Raw genomic sequence first — 17,987 nt, forward strand, 5'->3', positions numbered from 1 at the left:
CCCAGAGATGGGTGATTTGTGGGTACCATGGGTGCCACCAGCCCTTTTCCTGTGATTTTTGGGAGGTGGGTCTGGGCGGGGTCTTTTGCTCAACCAGGCTTCTGAGTTGGCCGTGCTGATTTTTTAAAAGATGGCTTCGGAAGCACCTCCCGCCACCGCACAAAGACCTGTCCTGGGTGACAGAAGGTAAACCGCAGCCGCCATTTGTGACAGTAGCCTCCGCACCAGGCGTCTGCAACCTGCAGCTCTCCAGATGTTTGTGGAGTACGAATCCCATCAGCCCCTGCCAATTGGCCATGCTGGCAGGGGCTGATGGGAATTGTAGTCCACGCACATCTGGAGAGCCGCAGGTTGCAGACCCCTGCTCCACACTGTATCAGCACTCCGAAGTTCCCCACAAGGTCAAAAAGGCTGGGGACCGCCAGTACGAAGGGCCTCGTCTTGATTTTAAAAAGAAACACAAATGTACTATGGGGAGCAGCAGTGACGTAGGAGGTTAAGAGCTCATGTATCTAATCTGGAGGAACCGGGTTTGATTCCCAGCTCTGCCGCCTGAGCTGTGGAGGCTTATCTGGGGAATTCAGATTAGCCTGTGCACTCCCACACACGCCAGCTGGGTGACCTTGGGCTAGTCACAGCTTCTCGGAGCTCTCTCAGCCCCACCCACCTCACAGGGTGTTTGTTGTGAGGGGGGGAGGGCAAGGAGATTGTCAGCCCCTTTGAGTCTCCTGCAGGAGAGAAAGGGGGGATATAAATCCAAACTCTTCTTCTTCTTCTTACTTGAGGCCATCTTGGAACAGAGCACGACAGAGCGGATTCTCTCAAACACTCCCCTTATCTTTGAGGTGAATTAAGCGGAAATAAACTTGGGGCAAGCGGGAGAGGCAGGAACCACAGCCTAAATCTGGGGAGAATTTGTGTGTGGAAGTCTTTCAAGCTGAAAAAAAACCTGAACAGTTCCTTTCTTGGGATTAACTGAGACCTGGTGTTGCAGACGTAGGGATGTTCTGAACAGCAGGATATACACCGATAGTATTAACATGCTGTCTCTCCCCAGGCCCCCAAATACAACTCTGATCTCCCCAGAGGGTCAGCTCCTTCGCATTGTCCCACCCCCGTGGTGGCGAACCTATGGCACTCCCATGCTGGCAAGGGCTGATGGGAATTGTAGTCCATGAACAACTGGAGTGCCATAGGTTCGCCACCACTGTCCCACCCCGACGATTTTCTTACCGACTTTATGGAACAACCAGTGCATTAAAAGATACCCACAGAACACTTTGGAAACTGTTTTTTTTTTTTTATGGAACAGAAATACACAACTTCTCACCAAAAATCTCCCAAGAAAACTGTCCCTCTCCAGAGATCCACAGACAGGGATGTCCTCATAGGCCAGTGGTGGCAAACCTTTGGCACTCCAGATGTTATGGACTACAATTCCCACCAGCCCCTGCCAGCAAGGCCAATTGGCCATGGGAATTGTAGTCCATAACATCTGGAGTGCCAAAGGTTCGCCACCACTGTCATAGGCTCTTGTTCAGTTGTTCTGGAGTTAGCTTTGGGTTGAAACGTTCCTGTGGACGCAGCCGAAGGGAATGTCACATTTTAGATGGCATTCACCGTACACTCGTACACCTATGAAGGTGTGACCTCACTAAGAACCACCTGCTGTCTCTCTGGCAAAGCATCTTTGTTTCCCACCAGAGACAAAAAAATCTAACAAGGGCGAAGCGTTCCAGGCCTTTTGAACGGTGCCGGGGAGATTGCGGCAGATTTAAATGCTGCACGTAAGAGGGACGGCCAGCAGAGACGGGGATCTCAAACCGGTGGGCAGAGGCCACGGCACCAGCCTAGGGATGCCAACTGTGGGTTAGGAAATTCCTGGAGATTTGGAGGCGGAGCCTCATAAGGGCAGGGTTTGTAGAGGAGAGCAACCTCACAGGGGCACGAGGCCATTCGGGCCACCCTCCTCGATTCCAGGGGAACTGAACCCCGGAGAAGAGCGGTCATTCCAGGCAATGTGGAAGCTGCACAGACCAACAGTGGGCAGGGCAAACACTGGACAGGGAGTGCCGGATGGGCAGGCGGGGGTTAAATGAAACGACAGCGACTCCAGGCACAGACTTGAGCTGCTGCGGCCTCTTAAATCAGTGGTGGCGAACCTTTGGCACTCCAGATGTTAAGGACTACAATTCCCATCAGCCAATTGGCCATGCTGGCAGGGGCTGATGGGAATTGTAGTCCTTAACATCTGGAGTGCCAAAGGTTCGCCACCACTGTCTTAGAGAAAGAAGATCTCAGGGTACCACAGACCCATCATTGCCTCTTGCAAGTGCCGGACAAACAGACGACAAACCGCTCCAGTTACATTTCGTTAAATAAATAGGTAACAGAGTTGACATTTGTAAGTTAATTGGTTGGGAGTCAAGACTCCCAAAGACTTTTGGGACAGGAAGGACACTCTCCCCACTCCAACTCTGGGATCTGAGTTTTCTTGTGGCTGTTATTTTTTTAAAAAAAAATGAAGAAAAGTTAAGAAGTCCTTTTCCAGCATTTTCCCACCGGAGGGGAGGTGAAAGTCAGGAAGGCAAGAAGGGCACAGCGGAGACTGTCCCTCCCAGCAGGTGCGGCGTCTGCCTACGTCGAGGCCGGGGAGTCCATTGTCGAGAGGATGCGCACAATCTCAGCCCGCTGAGTCGCTGATATATGCTGAGTCATGTGGACGATGGAATCCATGGCGACCTCCGGATTGGCTTGGATCAAGCTAAGACAAGATTGGAGAGAGAGAGAAGGCAGGTCAGGGAAGTCGGAGGCTTGTCCAGGGAATTAAAATCCGGCAACCCGCTGAGTTACTCTGCATAGCTCAATGGAGCAGCAGTGGCGTAGTGGTTAAGAGCAGGTGCACTCTAATCTGGAGGAACTGGGTTTGCTTCCCCGCTCTGCCTGCAGGCTGTGGAGGTGGCAGGCTTTCTGGGAATTCAAATTTCAGCCTGTGCACTCCCACACACGCCAGCTGGGTGACCTTGGGCTGAGTCACAGTTATTCGGAGCTCTCTCAGCCCCACCTACCTCACAGGGTGTTTGTTGTGAGGGGGGGAAGGGCAAGGAGATTATAAGCCCCTTTGAGTCTCCTACAGGAGAGAAAGCGGGGATACAAATCCGAACTCTTCTTCTCTTCTTCATGTCTTGCGATTAAAATCCGGCCACGCGCTGAGTTACTCTGCACAGCTCAATGGAGCAGCAGTGGCGTAGTGGTTAAGAGCAGGTGCACTCTAATCTGGAGGGACCGGGTTTGCTTCCCCGCTCTGCCGCCTGAGCTGTGGAGGCTTATCTGGGGAATTCAGATTAGTCTGTGCACTCCCACACACGCCAGCTGGGTGACCTTGGCATAGTCACAGTTCTTTGGAGCTCTCTCAGCCCCATCTACCTCACAGGGTGTTTGTTGTGGGGGGGGAAGGGAAAGTAGTTTGTCAGCCCCTTTGATTCTTCTACAGGAGAGAAAGGGGGGATATAAATCCAAACTACTACTACTATTCTTCTTCTTCTTCTTCTTCTTCTTCTTCTTCTTTGGTGCTCCAGATGTTCACGGACTACAATTCCCATCAGCCCCTGCCAGCATGGCCAGTGGCCGCTACTAGTCCAAGGCAAGTTTTACTAACAGAGACATTCTAGCTCTGTGGTGGGGCATCTATCTGCTTGGTACGCGGGAGGCACCAGGTTCAGTCCGTGAACATCTGGAGCACCATAGGTTGGCCACCCCTGGATTAGCACAACCAGCCCTGACTGTGATAGCCCAGGTTGGGCCAATCTTATCAAAGCTCGAAAGCTAAGCAGGGTCAGTGCTGGTTAGGACTTGGACGGGAGACCACCAAGGAAGTAGAAGGTTGCTACGCAGAGGCAATGGCAACCACCTCTGAACGCCTCTTGCTATGAAAACCTCTGGGGTCACCATACGTTAGCTGTGATTTGGAAGCTCCACCACCACCAGAGCAGGCCCCGACTGGGCTGGCCGGATCTCATCAGACCTCAGAAGCTAGCTAGAGTCAGCCCTCCTCGGTCCTTGGATGGTAAAACTGCCCAAGCAGGCGAGCGTCAAGGTGCAGAGGCAGGCAACAGCAAACAACCTCTTCCCATCTCTTGCCTTGCAACACCTGTGGAGTCGCCAGGAGCCAGATGCAACTGGACAACAACCCAACTGTGTATGGTTCTCCAGTTGCACAGTGGCAGATAGGAAGGCGCTCCAAAGGGTGATCACTACTGCCCAGAGGATTATCGGCTGCCCTCTCCCCTCCTTGGAAGAACTCTATAATTCCCGAAGCCTAAAGAAAGCCCGAAGTATTCCGAGGGACCCGTCTCATCCAGCACACTCTCTTTTTGAACCGTTACCATCCAGCAGACGACACAGGTCTATCAAAACTAGGACAAAGAGGCTTAGAAACAGCTTCTACTCTAGAGCTGCGGCTATGCTGAACTCCGCGGCTCCGTGTTGATGTGTTTGGGGCTGTGTAGGGATGGGTGGAGGAAGGGGAAAGTGAGGATGGGGTATGAGTCTGGAATTGTGTGCATCGAGGAATGCTGCTGTACATTTCGTTGTGCGTGCACAATGACAATAATATGCTTATGCATTTGCAACTGGAGTAGAACCAGCTGCAGAGACCCCCTCTGACCCAGGCGGCCTCACCTCCGTATCTGCTTGAGGATGTAATCTCGGGAGATGTACTTGATGTTCTCGTCCACCACCGAGCGGCTGCCTTCCTCCTCGGTCAGCTGCTTCTCCAGCCACTCCACCAGGTCCTTGTTGTTGTCCCATAAGTACGCCTGCCGGACCAGAGCAGAAGTTGTCAGGGCTCCAGCCAACACCGCTGGTGGGGAGGGGACTGCTTCACAGATCAACCGCCCTCCTGCCCCAAATGCCCTGAAATATAATTCAGTGGCTCATCCAAGTTGGAGGATTGGCACAAAACGTTCTGACTGCTCTTCATCCCAGCGTGTTCAGCTGGACGGGATGATCCATGTAGAGGGGTTTTTGCCCTCAACCATCTCCTCTGCTACGGTCACTACTTCTGACTTAAACCCTGCTCAAAGGAGAGCCATAATACTCACCAGGTTTAATGTTATGCCTTCTGCCTTGTTACATGGCAGATTTAATAAGCAAGAAAAGGCTAAAAGATTGTGCCCGTGTAACAATGGCTCAGTTGAATCTCTGGCCCACCAACTACTACACTGTCTCAGATTCAAGGAAATCAGATCCAAGTATGTGAATCTCACTCCTTTACATTTACCCCATCTCCCCGATTTAATTAGATTACATTACTTGTTGGACAACCCTGATCCTCTCTGTATGACAGTGGTAGATCTTCTCCTGGAAATTACTAAACGCCAGTAGATTTCCCTTCTCAATCTGTATTGTATATGCTTTTTTTAACTGTTGGTTGTAAATTGTTGTTCATGCCAATAAAGGCTTGCTTCTCTGGCTTGAAACTCTACATGACTGAAGTACTATAGGACACCGTTTTACCAGGATTGAGCCTGACTGAAAATATTGTCACACCATTGCATACCTTTTCAGTGAACAATGCCTCCATAGTGAAGACCTGGGTTCTCCAAATGTTCAGAGCCTACAATTCCACTCTCCATCAGCCCCTGCCAGCATGGCCAATTATTGATGGGAATTGTAGTCCATGAACATCTGGAGAACCGCAGGTTGCAGACCCCTGAGCTAAAGTTTTCAATACTTATCTCAGGCCCCTTCCGCACACACAAAATAATGCATTTTGCAAACCACTTTCACAACTGTTTGCAAGTGGATTTTGCCATTCCGCACAGCTTCAAAGAGCACTGAAAGCAGTTTGAAAGTGCATTATTCTGCATGTGCGGAATGAGCCTCAGTCATTTATAAAGCACTTTTTAAATCAATATTGTAACATCCTGGCGGATGGCAGTATTTTGCATTTTTGACCACTGGAGAAGGCAAATGGGCTGAAATGCGTTTGGGTCTAAAAGTGTTTGCTTAAGACTTTATGTGTTACCATGTTGTGATTTTCACTGATGTATGTTTGGAAACCTATTTAGGGCCTTTTACTTTAATTTGCATAAACACATTCGTATTTTTGCTGTGCAGCAGCTTCCCTTTAAAAGGCCCAATTTCATTTGGTTCTTTCCTTTGGAATTGAGGTTCAGTTTTTGACCCTTTTTCTGTTGGCACTCCAGATCTCAGCTGCTCACACCTGTCCCCCCAAACCATCTGTTAACCAAAGCATCAAGGTCCTCTTAGGACAGTGGTGGCGAACCTATGGCACGGGTGCCAGAGGTGGCACTCAGAGCCCTCTCTGTGGGCTCGTGCAAACAGAGTTCGTCATGTGGGGGGGGGGGGGAATCGTCCCTCCCCCATCTAGGCTGGCCTTGGCCACTGGGCTCGATTATTAGCATTAAACCTAAGACCTAGTTTTGGGGAAGCAGCATAGGTAACCCTGTTAAGCACTGTTAAACCCCACTGATTTTCATGCAAAGAACTAAAGCGCGATCCTTTATCTGGGAGTAAGCTCAGTTGCTGGCAATGGAGCTTGCTTCTGAGTAAACCCTCTTAGGGTCATGATTCACCCGTTGGAAGAGTTGCACGGTTGCTTCAAAGCAAAGCCACCGACTACCACCAAGCTTACTCCCGAGTAACGCACGCCTCGGAGCCAACCGTTTTTTCTAAACTAAAACCTCAGTATTCAGGTTAAATTGCTGTGTTGGCACTTTGTAATAAATAAGTTGGTTTTGGGTTGCAGTTTGGGCACTCGGTCTTGAAAAGGTTCACCATCACTGTCTTAGGAGCTGGGGTAATGGTCCAAGGAATCCCTCTTGTGCCTTAGTAGACATCTGAGGCTAACCTGATCTCATCCGATCTTAGAAGCTACACAGGGTCAACTCCGGTTAGTATTTGGAGGGGAGAACAATAAGGAAGTCCACACAAACCTCCATCACGGGTGAGCAGTTTTGTTAAGAAAAAGAGGACTGAATCACGTCCGGCACAGAGATGCAGAATTATAATCCTCACTGAGAAGCAGACTGGAAGGAAGTGAGACCAGAACAGGGACTCATGCAAGACACAGAGGGCATTCCCTTCCGAGAGCACGTATTAATTTTTCATCATTTCTTTCAGGACACAGAAAAGGGAGACAGAGAGGCTGAAAATTACTCATACAGAGAAATCGAAGCTTCTATGCAACTCCAGTTTGTGTATTACCAGAGTATTCACATCGTCGTAATTCAGAAGCTACTGCGCTAAAAGATTGTGCCCATGTAACGACGGCTCAGTTGAATCTCTGGCCCACCAATTACTACACTGTCTCAGATTCAAGGAAATCAGATCCAAGGATGTGAATCTTACTCCTTTACATTTACCCCATCTCCCCGATTTAATTAGATCACACTACTTGTTGGACAACCCTGACCCTTCTCTCTGTACGATAGTGGCAGACTTTCTCCTGGAAATTACCAAACGCCAGTAGATTTCCTTCGACCTAACATTTATCTCCTGTATTGTATATGCTTTTTAAATCCGTTTTTTATTATTGTTGTACTGTTGTCTATGCCAATAAAGGCTTGCTTGAAAGAAGCTACCTCAGAATCCCCTCCAAAGGGCGGCTTTTGTTTCAAGCAGGGTTCTAGCTCTCATTAGCTTTGTTTCAAAAGCAACAACACGAAACAGGGAAATCGTTTGCACGCACCGAATCCCGTTTCTCCTGCTAGTAACCAATCAGGAAATCTAACCCCCATTTTAGTGGTGAAGAGCATTACAAGAGGGGTCAAAGTGCCGCCAGCCACAGGAAAAAAAATCTCAGCGGCAAATCATTTTCTGTCTTCCTTCTCTTTCTTTCTTTCTTTCTTTTTTTTGGGCTAGATCATTTAGCTCAGTATTTGCGAGGTAGTTGGCTACATAATCATTCCGGAGTGTGTGAGGAGCCTAATAGCCTCCTTGCTGCGGCTCCTCTCCCCTCATTTTCTTTACAAATCATTTAAGAATCGTTAATGGTTTCCGGAAAAACCAAGTACCGCCATTAGCGCTCATTCATATTTATGTCATTTTATTTGGGTAATTAAACACAAAAGCTTGCCATTTAAAGGTGCACTATCCTTCTCTGTTATCGCGAAGGGAGTCAAAGTCGGCATGACAATGAATTCCGCGTTATGATTTAATAGGTAGGCCTGGTAAAATATATATATAAGATGGAACATCTCCAGCGGCTGCAGGGAGGAGGGAAACAGATGCGATGCTCCCTGAACCCCTGGCCAGGCAATTCTGCAGCGGTCCAGATAAACACACAAGGGGGTACGCACAGAATGCACAAAAAGGCCGGCTTTAGAAAACGGATCTTTTGCTGTCAGCACACAGAAGGGCAAAGTATAGAACCTGTTTTTAGCCCAGAGTCATGGCTAGAGGGGGGACCTCAGAAAGACAGAGAGAAAGAGGATTGAAATAGAAATATTTTAGACAAGTGCATCTTTGGGATCCTTGGCCACATACGCCTTTCCAGATGACAAAAGTATTATACCCGTGTTTTCCCAAAAAGAAGACAGGGTCTTATATTAATTTTTGCTCCAAAAGGTGCGTTACGGCTTATTTTCAGGGGATGTCTTATTTTTTTTCCATGAACAACAATCTACATTTATTCTTGAACAAAGAATCTGCAACTAGGGCTTATTTTTGGAGTAGGGCTTATAAGAACATAAGAACGAGCCTGCTGGATCAGACCAGAGTCCATCTAGTCCAGCACTCTGCTACTTGCAGTGGCCCACCAGGTGCCTTTGGGAGCTCACAGGCAGGATGTGCAAGCAATGGCCTTAAGAACATAAGAACGAGCCTGCTGGATCAGACCAGAGTCCATCTAGTCCAGCACTCTGCTATTCGCAGTAGCCCACCAGGTGCCTTTGGGAGCTCACATGCAGGATGTGAAAGTAATGGCCTTCTGCTGCTGCTGCTCCTGAGCACCTGGTCTACTAAGGCATTTGCAGTCTCAGATCAAGGAGGATCAAGGTTGGTAGCCATAGATCGACTTCTCCTCCATCAATCTGTCCAAGCCCTTTTTAAAGCTATCCAGGTTAGTGGCCATCACCCCCTCCTGTGGCAGCAAATTCCAAACACCAATCACATGTTGCGTGAATAAATGTTTCCTTTTATTTGCCCTTCCCACCAGCATTTTAAATGTATTATATTTCAAGTATCCTCCAAAAATCCCCAAAAAATCATGCTAGGGTTTATTTTTTCGGTCTTATTTTTGGGGAAACAATTCTGGTCGTTGGCCCAAAGTCGAAAACCGTAATGAATCTGAGTGTTCCAAACTCCGGGAACCCTTCCTGGTATTCCGTCAAGACGTTTTGAATGTAACTAGAAACCGTTCCCAAAACCTAAATTCTCGGGTGCCCAAAGAACCCCTGGGAGCCGTGCCGTGCTGCAAGAGCCCACGTGGCGTCGTGGTTACGTTACTGGACAAGAATGGGAGGAGCCAGGTTGAAAGCCCCAGGCTCCCATGGAACCTTGCTGGGTGACCTTCAGCCAGTTACTTCTCTCAGCCTACCTCACAGGGGGGTGGTCGTGAGAATAAAAGGAGGGAGGGGAAATGGTGTTATAAGCCACTCTGAGCCCCCACAGGAGAGAAAAGAAGAATAAATAGGTATATAAATAAGCATGCCTGCCTGTGTATCCTGCAACGCTTCCTTCTTAGGGGGTCAACCAAACGTAAGAGGGAAGAACATGTGGGAAGGAGTTGAACATTTATGAGTGCCCTTTGCAGGCCACGTGTTCTTTGCTGTTTGGTTTTTGAAGTATTTGGCTGAAATAATGATGGCGAGAAATGCAACCTTAAAAGGGGAGGGGGGGAACCCAACAGCCCATTGGCAACGCAGTTGATTTGTACCCAGTTGGCCCCAGATTCATGGCAAGTAATGTCTGAAATGAACCAAAATCAGGGAGATCAGAGGAAGAAGAAGAAGAAGAAGAGTTTGGATTTATATCCCCCCTTTCCTGCAGGAGACTCAAAGGGACTGACAATCTCCTTGCCCTTCCCCCCTCACAACAAACACCCTGTGTGGTAGGTGGGGCTGAGAGAGCTCCGAGAAGCTGTGACTAGCCCAAGGTCACCCAGCTGGCGTGTGTGGGAGTGCACAGGCTAATCTGAATTCCCCAGATAAACCTCCACAGCTCAGGCGGCAGAGCGGGGAATCAAACCCGGTTCCTCCAGATTAGATACACGAGCTCTTAACCTCCTACGCCACTGCTGCTCCAGGAAGGTGGAGAGGAGGCGACCCTTGTAGAGTCCTGCACGCCTCACACTGTTTGGATGTTGGGGGAGGAGCAGCGCGCAAAGCCACCCAAGTGGCTTTGTGGAAAGCACAGGAAGCAATTTTTTATCCATTTGGGTTATTTGTCTGTCTTTCTTACTGAGACTCAAGGCAGATTACATAGCAAAAGCCAAGTACGATCAACAAGAAGGAACATCCAATGAACGGTCCAGGGCAGCGTAAGTGGACTTTTTTGAGACCGAGCGCCCAAACTGCAACCCAAAACCCACTTATTTATCACAAAGTGCCAACGCAGCAATTTAACCTGAATACTGAGGTTTTAGTTTAGAAGAAAAATGGTTGGCTCCGAGGCGTGCATTGCTCAGGAGTAAGCTTGGTGGTAGTCGGTGGCTTTGCTCTGAAGCAACCGTGCAACTCTTCCAACGGGTGAATCATGACCCTAGGAGGGTTTACTCCGAAGCAAGCCCCATTGCCAGCAACCGAGCTTACTCCCAGGTAAAGGATAGTGTTTTAGTTCTTCGCATGAAAATCAGTGAGGTTTAACAGCGCTTAACAAGGTTACCTACACTGCTTCCCCAAAACTAGGTCTTAGGTTTAATGCTAATAATCGAGCCCAGCAGCCCAGGCCAGCCCAAATGTGTGTGTGGGGGGGGGGGGCACTCTGTTTGCGCGTGCCCACAGAGAGGACTCTGAGTGCCACCTCTGGCACCGGTGCCGTAGGTTCGCCACCACTGATCCAGGGGGTTTGGAGAGTGACTTTCCAAAGGAAGATCACAATATTTTGACCCATCCGAGCCTTTTCTAAAGCTGGCCAAGGGCCCTTTTTGTGCAGGGGTGGAGAACCCCCCCCCCCCCCCGGCCGCCTTTTTTCTCTTGTTTCGGCTCATTTGGCAACGGCTGACATCACTGTGTTTTCAATTATTGCCCCTAAGCCACCTTGAATGCCTTTATGTCAGGGAAGCAGAATTCAAATCTAAATAAATCAGTAAAACATAATGTGGATTATGAAACTTGCATGACAATATTGTATAATTAACAGTGCAATAATAGGGGGCTGTCAATCAACCGAGGGTTTTGTGTTGATCTGACTTTCAGCTGATTACACTCAAATAAATGCATGTTTTACCAAATCATCATGGCTGTCTTATGGAGAAGGGCATGGTTATAAGTTGCACCATAATGCAAGTGGGGAAAAAAAGCTGTACTTAGTACCATTTGGGGATCCAGAAATCACCTGTCCCTAATGTTACACCTGAGCCAAAATATAGCTTTAGAAAAGAAAAGCAGCAAGTTTAAATGTGGGTTATGAGGAGCAGCAGTGGCGTAGGAGGTTAAGAGCTCGTGTATCTAATCTGGAGGAACCGGGTTTGATTCTCCGCTCTGCCGCCTGAGCTGTGGAGGCTTATCTGCAGAATTCAGATTAGCCTGGGCACTCCCACACACGCCAGCTGGGTGACCTGGGGCTAGTCACAGCTTCTCGGAGCTCTCTCAGCCCCACCTACCTCACAGGGTGTTTGTTGTGAGGGGGGAAGGGCAAGGAGATTGTCAGCCCCTTTGAGTCTCCTGCAGGAGAGAAAGGGGGGGATATAAATCCAAACTCTTCTTCTTCTTCTTCTTCTTCTTCTTCTTCTTCTTCTTCTTCTTCTTCTTCTTCTTCTTCTTCCTCTTATTAACTACTAACCCTGTAAACCACTGGGTCAAGAACGTTTTCAGTGTCTGCCCCCTCCCTCTGGAACCAGCTCCCCAGGGAAGTTTGTGCATTGCAGGACCTTCCAGTTTTCTGTGGGGCATGCAAGGTTTCCAGAGGTTTTTGTTTGTGTCACAAAGAGGGGATCCAGTCAGTTCTTTAATGTTTTTGGATTAATTTGTCAAGTTGACGTTTTGGCTGGTTTCATAGTTTTATTTACACTTACTGTATTTAACTGAATGGAAAACTCCTGCTGTCCTTTTACCGCTGTGCTATAGAAAGCGTCTCAACCTACTGCATCTGCGTATGGTTCTCCAGTTGCACAGTGGCAGATAGGAAGGCGCTCCAAAGGGTGATCACTACTGCCCAGAGGATTATCGGCTGCCCTCTCCCCTCCTTGGAAGAACTCTATAATTCCCGAAGCCGAAAGAAAGCCCAAAATATTCTGAGAGACCCGTCTCACCCAGCACACTCTCTTTTTGAACTGTTACCATCAGGCAGACGATACAGGTCTATCAAAACTAGGACAAAGAGGCTTAGAGACCGCTTCTACTCTAGAGCTGTGGCGATGCTGAACTCCGCAGCTTCGTGTTGATGTGTTTGGGGCTGTGTAGGGATGGGTGGAGGAAGGGGAAAGTGAGGGTGGGGCATGAGTCTGGAATTGTGTGCATCGAGGAATGCTGCTGTAAATTTCATTGTGCGTGCACAATGACAATAAATGCTTATGCATATGTTTAAATGTTGTAAGCCACCCAAAGTCCCCTGAATTACTTATTTATGAATGAATGAATGAATGAATAAATGAGCAAATGAACTGGTGGTGGGAGGGGGAAATCCCACTTGTATTTTGGGAAGACCGAGATTTGAAAGATGACCAGAACCGATTTCAGCGTAGCAAATGGAACTGGTGCAGAAACACCAGCCTATCTGAGGAGGGTTCTCACTAGGAGCAGCAGTGGCGTAGGAGGTTAAGAGCTCATGTATCTAATCTGGAGGAACCGGGTTTGATTCCCAGCTCTGCCGCCTGAGCTGTGGAGGCTTATCTGGGGAATTCAGATTAGCCTGTACACTCCCACACACACCAGCTGGGTGACCTTGGGCTAGTCACAGTTTCTCAGGGCTCTCTCAGCCCCACCTACCTCACAGGGTGTTTGTTGTGAGGGGGGAAGGGCAAGGAGATTGTCAGCCCCTTTGAGTCTCCTGCAGGAGAGAAAGGGGGGATATAAATCCAAACTCTTCTTCTTCTTCTTCTACTAAAAGGAAAGAAAGCTCCTGAAAGACACTCGTCTCACCTGAAAGCAAAAAATCCTCTCACACCTCTTCTTCAGGGAGGAGGGAACTGGAGGTTTCGCGGCCACAGCCTTCAATCTCAGCCCCACCGATTAATCGGCAGGCAAAATTTTAACCCACAATCAAAGCTTCCATCCGTTAATCTTCGAGGGGGGGGGCGCGGGGGCAGGGGGTATCTATTAAGAACTGGCAATGCTAACAAATCATAATCATAAGAATAACAATTGTTTGCAATGATCGTTATTCTAAACTCACACCCACGGCTTCCGCTCCCGCCAACTGCGACGGCCGCTGCATACCAATCGAGGCCTTCCCAGCAAGCGAGAGAGGAAGGCGTGCCCCCCCCCCCCGGCCGCCGCCTTTTCCAGTCCAAACCTGTAAATGCCTGCCACTCCGCAGACCTGGGTGAAGCCAGGATTTGCTCGGGAATCTCAAAAGCTTTTAGTTTAGGCGAATATTTAATACTCTTATTAATCATTTTTAATCCGTTTGCCTTTAATTAAGAAACAGCATGATGCTTTCCTATCAACATATGCCAGGGAGCAGATTAATTGTGGCTTAAGATAACTCTCCTTGATTGGTGTAATGTATGAGCTAACTAGACACCCGGCTGTATAAAGACGGGATGCTCAGATGCTACCTTAGAAAGCTCCAAGAAAAAAAAACAACTTTTCTCCCCCTGCGCTCTTTCCTTCTCAGTGCCCTAGGGCGCTCAATATTTGATTTATGTATTTCTTTGTGTGTGTGGTTTTTTTCCTTTCTTTAATGCGCAAACAAGAAGAACGTACAAAGAACAGCTCTGGATATTCCTGTTTTCTTCTCATCTTCCCTCTTTCTGCTTTTTGTTTTTAATATGGAAGATTTATATCTCTCGGGTGAAATTCCATGGCAGGCCCTGTAAGATCGGAGCTGTTCACTGAGCCTTTGGAGGACCGTCATTGATGAAATTGCCCTTTTTCTTGGCTCCTACATCCGGGCCTTACATTATCTGATGGGACTTGCCGTTCCTCCCTTTGGGAAAGGATTTAATAATAGGTAGCCGGGTGCCACTCACACTTATAATTATTAGTATTACAGCTAGTCTTTCACTGCTTTTATAGGTTTTAACTAATTTATGATGGTTTTATGACTGTATTTTATTATATGCTGTACACCGCCCGGAGCCCTTCGGGGATAGGGCGGTATAAAAGCCCAAAGTATAAATAAAAATAAATAAAATAAATTTTGCAGTGGTTATATTTTGCAATGATTGGAGGAGAATATCCTTAGGGGGAAAAAAACCCACCACCCTCAAACTTAATGCTCTGTTTGTAGTAAGTGGTAGTGTAGGCACAGAAGGCATATAAAGGATATACTTTGTTATATGCAAAGGTTTTCTTCTTGCCCCCCATTACTTTCTTTCTGTAATGGGGAGTTGGCAACCATAATGCAGCTGAGCAAAGAAAAGATGCAGGCCTGAAAGTCTATTCTCTTTCTGATAGTTCAGCAGAATGCCCTTTGTCCAGAGTTATACAGAATGTGCAGATTCAACTGTTTCAAGGCCTTACAGTTCCTAATCAGATACCTTGAATTTGCCCTTCTCCTAGAGACAGGAGAGAGAAACATAAAGATGTTTAGGCTCTCTTTCTGAGAAGAAGGACAACAAAAGGCAAAATAGATTAGAAAGAAACAGGGCTCTAGTTCATCTTGCGTCAAAGAACCTTTGGCACTCCAGATGTTATGGACTACAATTCAAATAAGGGTCTCAGACAACTCCAAATGTTTTAGGGAAAGGGAAAATCTCCACCTTTCTTTATGATTGATTGATGATGATGAACTTTGGGGTGTATTCTTTTTACTGCTATTCTGATGTAGCCTATAAAAGAGAGAACACACTGTCATTTTACGTGGTTCCCCTGATGCTGTTTGCCCGTTTGTTGGCGTGAATAAAATATTTAACAGATTTTATTCCTTTGTCGGCTTAAGCTTTTTGGCTTAAATATTTTGAACCCGTTACCCTGCTGTAACAGTAGAAATGGCCACAGTAGTTTATGAGGGGAACGGAGGACGGAGCCTTCCAAGAATCCAACAACACTTAGGAAAATGCCAGGCATTTCACGAGGGGATTTTTGAACTGGAAATCTGCCTCTCTTTTTCTTGCCCTCTCTCTCCATTTGGGACCTGTTCCCGTCTGTGGTTTACCTTCACTGTGCCTTCCACTTCCACAAACCACCGCCTCAGCATGGCCTGAATCTGGCCGTCCGTCAGTTCAGGGTTGGCGTCGTGGATTTTCTTTTTGACCAAATCTTCAAGCAGCAGGCGCCGGAGGCGCCAATAGAAGAATGTGCGGGAGGTCTTCCAATCTAGAATGTCCTGCGTGAGGGACACAGAGAGGGAGGGAAAGTGAAAATGCTGCTGGAGGGGGTGGGGACGGAGGAAAAGAGTCCCACCACAATAAACCCAAAATAATCCTGGAAATAAAACCCAAAGAGGAGGGAGCAGACCAAATTCCAAAAGTTAGCTGGTTTAATTTGAATGTCCCAATTTTGATTTTGTGTCTCATCTTCTGGGGGAAAAAACTTCCATGTTTTCAAATAGCGGTGTCCTTGCACTGAAATTTTACCAGGATGAAAAGAAGACATTTCTTAATATTATCTGTGTGTCAATTACATAAAATGGGGCGAGAAAAAAAGAAAAAATAACCTCAAACTAGGGCAGACCAAAACAGAGGACAGCGACAACATACAGAAATACCAGCAACAGCCAGGACTGGTTGATCCACAGCAAAGAATCCCTAGCAAACACCTCGAAGCCCGTTTTAGTGTTTTGGCTCATTAAGACAGACAAACAAAAGACAGAGAATATTATGATGCAGTTATTAAGAACAATTGGAGAGCCCTGCTGGATCAGACGGGTGCTGAAAAGTGTGGAGGTTACCTTTAGTCACTGCTCTAGTAGACATGGATAGACCTCTCTTCCCTGAATCTATCTAACCCCCCTTTTAAAGCTGTCTATGTCTGTGGCTATCACTGCACCCTCTGAAGACAAAGTCCACGTTTTGATAGGAAAAAGTTAACATGGGGTGCTGTGTGGTTTCCGGGCTGCATGGCCGTGTTCTAGAAGCATTCTCTCCTGATGTTTCGCCTGCATCTGTGGCTGGCATCTTCAGAGGATCTTCAGATGCCAGCCACAGATGCAGGCGAAACGTCAGGAGAAGATGCCAGCCACAGATGCAGGCGAAACGTCAGGAGAGAATGCTGCTAGAACACGGCCATACAGCCCGGAAACCACACAGCACCCAAGTGATTCCGGCCGTGAAAGCCTTCGACAATACAAAAAGTAAACATATTTCTGCTCTGTATTTGCCAAAACAAAATAAAATAACCCAAAAAACTCCCCCTTGAGTTTGGTGAACAAGTCTCATGAAGGCATCCCCAAGATTTCGAGAGCGCTGTACATCACACGCCAGAGACATGATCTCTAAAACGTTTCCCAGCCACTCTTCACAACTTGGGCAAGATGGTGTTCCCATGGTGGTGGGATTCAAACTGTGGTGTAGCGCCAATGGGGCTGGGCGGGGCACGACGGGGGCGTGGCCGGGCATTTCGGAGGCGGGGCATTCCTGGACGGGGCTCTGGCAAGGACGCAGCCGCGGTCCTTGGGCAGCAAACGAATGCACGCAGGCGCAGGCTGCCACGCACGCCGGTGCACCTCCTGCTAGACTGCGTCAAGTTCTGCGCGCTACTGCTGAGAGGAGGGGCGTAACTAAGGCAAAAATCACATGGCAAAATCACCCATTAGTAACCCCCTCTCGGCACACACAAATAATTAGTCACCTACTCTCGGGAACCTGTGAGAACCTGCTGGATCCCACCTCTGCTTGGGAAGCCCCAGTGTCTGAGCAGAGCCCGCACTATCAGGGGGCTTTCCACAAGGGTCTGTTTTAAACCAGCTGCTCAGAAGGCACACTTTATGACTTAGTCACAAGCACGGACAACAGTGTGCGGCACCATCCTGATGGACATATACAGTAGTGAGGAATTAACTGTCATTTTGGGGTGTCGCGTGGTTTCCGGGCTGTGTAGCCGTGTTCCAGTATAATTTTTCCTCCTAATGTTTCACCTGCATCTGTGGCTGGTTGTGAGAGGGGAAGGGCACACTCTTTATGCTAATCACCTGCATGTGGAATGCACGATTAGGTTCAAAGAGCACCACCTTTGTTTTCAGAGGCAGCAGTGTCCCCTAGCTATCATATGCCAGGGATGAGCAGATGCTCCCATCATACATTGCATCTGTCTGGCCTGCTGTTGATAGATGGGAAGTCCAGCTAGTGGGCTGATGACCAGAGCAGCAGTGGCGTAGTGGCTAAGAGAGGGTCTGCTCTAATCTGGAGGAACTGGGTTTGATTCCCCGCTCTGCCGCTTGAGCTGTGGAGGTTTATCTGGGGAATTCAGATTAGAGACTGTGCACTCCAACACACGCCAGCTGGGTGACTTTGGGCTAGTCACAGTTCTCTCAGCCCCACCTACCTCACAGGGTGTTTGTTGTGAGGGGGAAAGGGCAAGGAGATTGTAAGCCCCTTTGAGTCTCCTTACAGGAGAGAAAGGGGGGATAGAAATCCAACTCTTCTTCTTTTCTTCTTCAGAGGATCGTGTTCTATTAGCATTTTCTCCTGACGTTTGCCTGCATCCGTGGCTGGCATCTTCAGAGGGTCCTCTGAAGATGCCAGCCACAGATGCAGGCAA

The 17,987-nt window shown here is 48.1% G+C and overlaps 1 protein-coding gene and 1 long non-coding RNA gene across 2 annotated transcripts in view; both read right to left on the reverse strand.

Moving 5' to 3' along the window:
- Positions 1–1,279: 1,279 nt before the first annotated feature.
- On the reverse strand, positions 1,280–2,246 carry LOC125425212. Its single transcript, XR_007243330.1, has 2 exons — positions 1,519–2,246; positions 1,280–1,384 (listed from the first exon to the last, which is right to left on the reverse strand). It is a non-coding gene; the product is annotated as an uncharacterized LOC125425212 (long non-coding RNA).
- Positions 2,247–2,284: 38 nt separating this feature from the next.
- The window catches only part of ACACA (acetyl-CoA carboxylase alpha), a 246,860-nt gene continuing 231,157 nt past the window's right edge, over positions 2,285–17,987 (reverse strand). The window contains 3 exon segments of the mRNA XM_048482780.1: positions 2,285–2,764; positions 4,681–4,817; positions 15,445–15,615. Coding sequence (XP_048338737.1) covers positions 2,638–2,764; positions 4,681–4,817; positions 15,445–15,615 — 435 coding nt within the window. The 3' untranslated portion in view covers positions 2,285–2,637.

Source organism: Sphaerodactylus townsendi, unplaced genomic scaffold (genome assembly GCF_021028975.2).
Source record: "Sphaerodactylus townsendi isolate TG3544 unplaced genomic scaffold, MPM_Stown_v2.3 scaffold_22, whole genome shotgun sequence".
Lineage (NCBI taxonomy): Eukaryota > Metazoa > Chordata > Lepidosauria > Squamata > Sphaerodactylidae > Sphaerodactylus > Sphaerodactylus townsendi.